At 53.6% G+C, this 1,094-nt stretch overlaps 2 protein-coding genes across 2 annotated transcripts; one reads left to right on the forward strand and one right to left on the reverse strand.

Annotated features, from left to right (window-relative positions):
* Nucleotides 1–160: 160 nt before the first annotated feature.
* On the reverse strand, nucleotides 161–549 carry CABS01_17252 (uncharacterized protein; the record flags this gene model as incomplete). The annotated part of the gene is made up of 2 exons (XM_060550579.1): nucleotides 161–241; nucleotides 427–549. The coding sequence occupies 2 exons, from the start codon at nucleotides 547–549 to the stop codon at nucleotides 161–163; spliced, it is 204 nt and encodes a 67-aa protein (XP_060393452.1).
* Nucleotides 370–983, forward strand: CABS01_17253 (uncharacterized protein; the record flags this gene model as incomplete). Its single annotated transcript, XM_060550580.1, has 2 exons — nucleotides 370–616; nucleotides 661–983. The coding sequence occupies 2 exons, from the start codon at nucleotides 370–372 to the stop codon at nucleotides 981–983; spliced, it is 570 nt and encodes a 189-aa protein (XP_060393453.1).
* Between the last annotated feature and the right edge of the window lie 111 nt (nucleotides 984–1,094).

Consider the following 1,094-nt stretch of genomic DNA (forward strand, 5'->3'; position numbering starts at 1 on the left):
CTATCATTAGGAGTTGGCAGAACCGAGAATGGGTTTTCCGTCATCGTTTACATAGCATATCCCACATTACAAGCTTCCTCAGTCGATCAAGAACAAAAGACCTAAGACCTGAACAGGAACACGACATCTCTCACATCATGCAATCAAACGTGATCTAGTGTCAGACGGTACCATATGTCATGTCACGTTCTGGGGCCCCTCCTGTCATGAGGTCTTCGGACAGACGCATCTTGACTATTTCCTACAGTACATAGTATAAAATTCAATGCTTGTTTGTGCTACGCTAAGCTGGGATGCTAGCTCACCCGGTCTCACGACCACTCTCATAACACCATTCGAGCTGACACTATCATAGCCAATGCCGTTTCTATGGTCACGTACCAGAAGTCAGTTGATAGATTACCAGTCAAGACTGCATGTGTAGACCTGAGGCACGCGGTAGGCCAGAAACATGCCCGCCGCCATGCCAGATCCACCTTTCCGGATACTGTCGCGAGGCCCCTTTTTGTTCCTGGGCGTGCTCTTCTCAGCCTTGAACAGGAAGTCCATGAGCTGACTAGTCTGCGGGTGGTGCAATCTGGAATGAGGACGGCGACTCGATGCAACGGCAGTCAGGGTAAAGCGCTATAAGAGACCTTAGCTGACGCCCGAAAAACAAAGCAAAGGTCGCCAGTTCCGTCGATGCAGTCGTTCTGGACGATGAAGGTTGGGGTGGCCGGCCGAAAAGGTGGGGTGGATGGTCACATCCAAAAGATGCTCTACCGCCGGATGGTCCCGCCAGATGTGGACGCCAGATCGGGCCCCACCCAGGAAAAGCACAGATCTCCGGCACACGCCCCACCCCGGGTCGGAAGCTGTCTGCTGGGCCTCTTCCGTCTCCTGCATCCTTCATCAACTTCTGGCCTTTCGGTCTTCATCTACCAGTCCAGATCCGGCACCCCGGTCACTCCACATTTTCATCGCTCAGTCTGGACCTGGTCTAGACCCCGGCTGCCAAAAGCCAACCGCCGGCCGTTTGCTCATCTGGAAGCCGCAAGTGTGATGTTTTCCACCAACCCCTGCCACAACGCTCACCAAGCGATTATCCAAGAGGC

The sequence above is a fragment of the Colletotrichum abscissum genome (assembly GCF_030869225.1).
Source record: "Colletotrichum abscissum strain IMI 504890 chromosome Unknown Scaffold_523.1, whole genome shotgun sequence".
Classification (NCBI taxonomy): domain Eukaryota; kingdom Fungi; phylum Ascomycota; class Sordariomycetes; order Glomerellales; family Glomerellaceae; genus Colletotrichum; species Colletotrichum abscissum.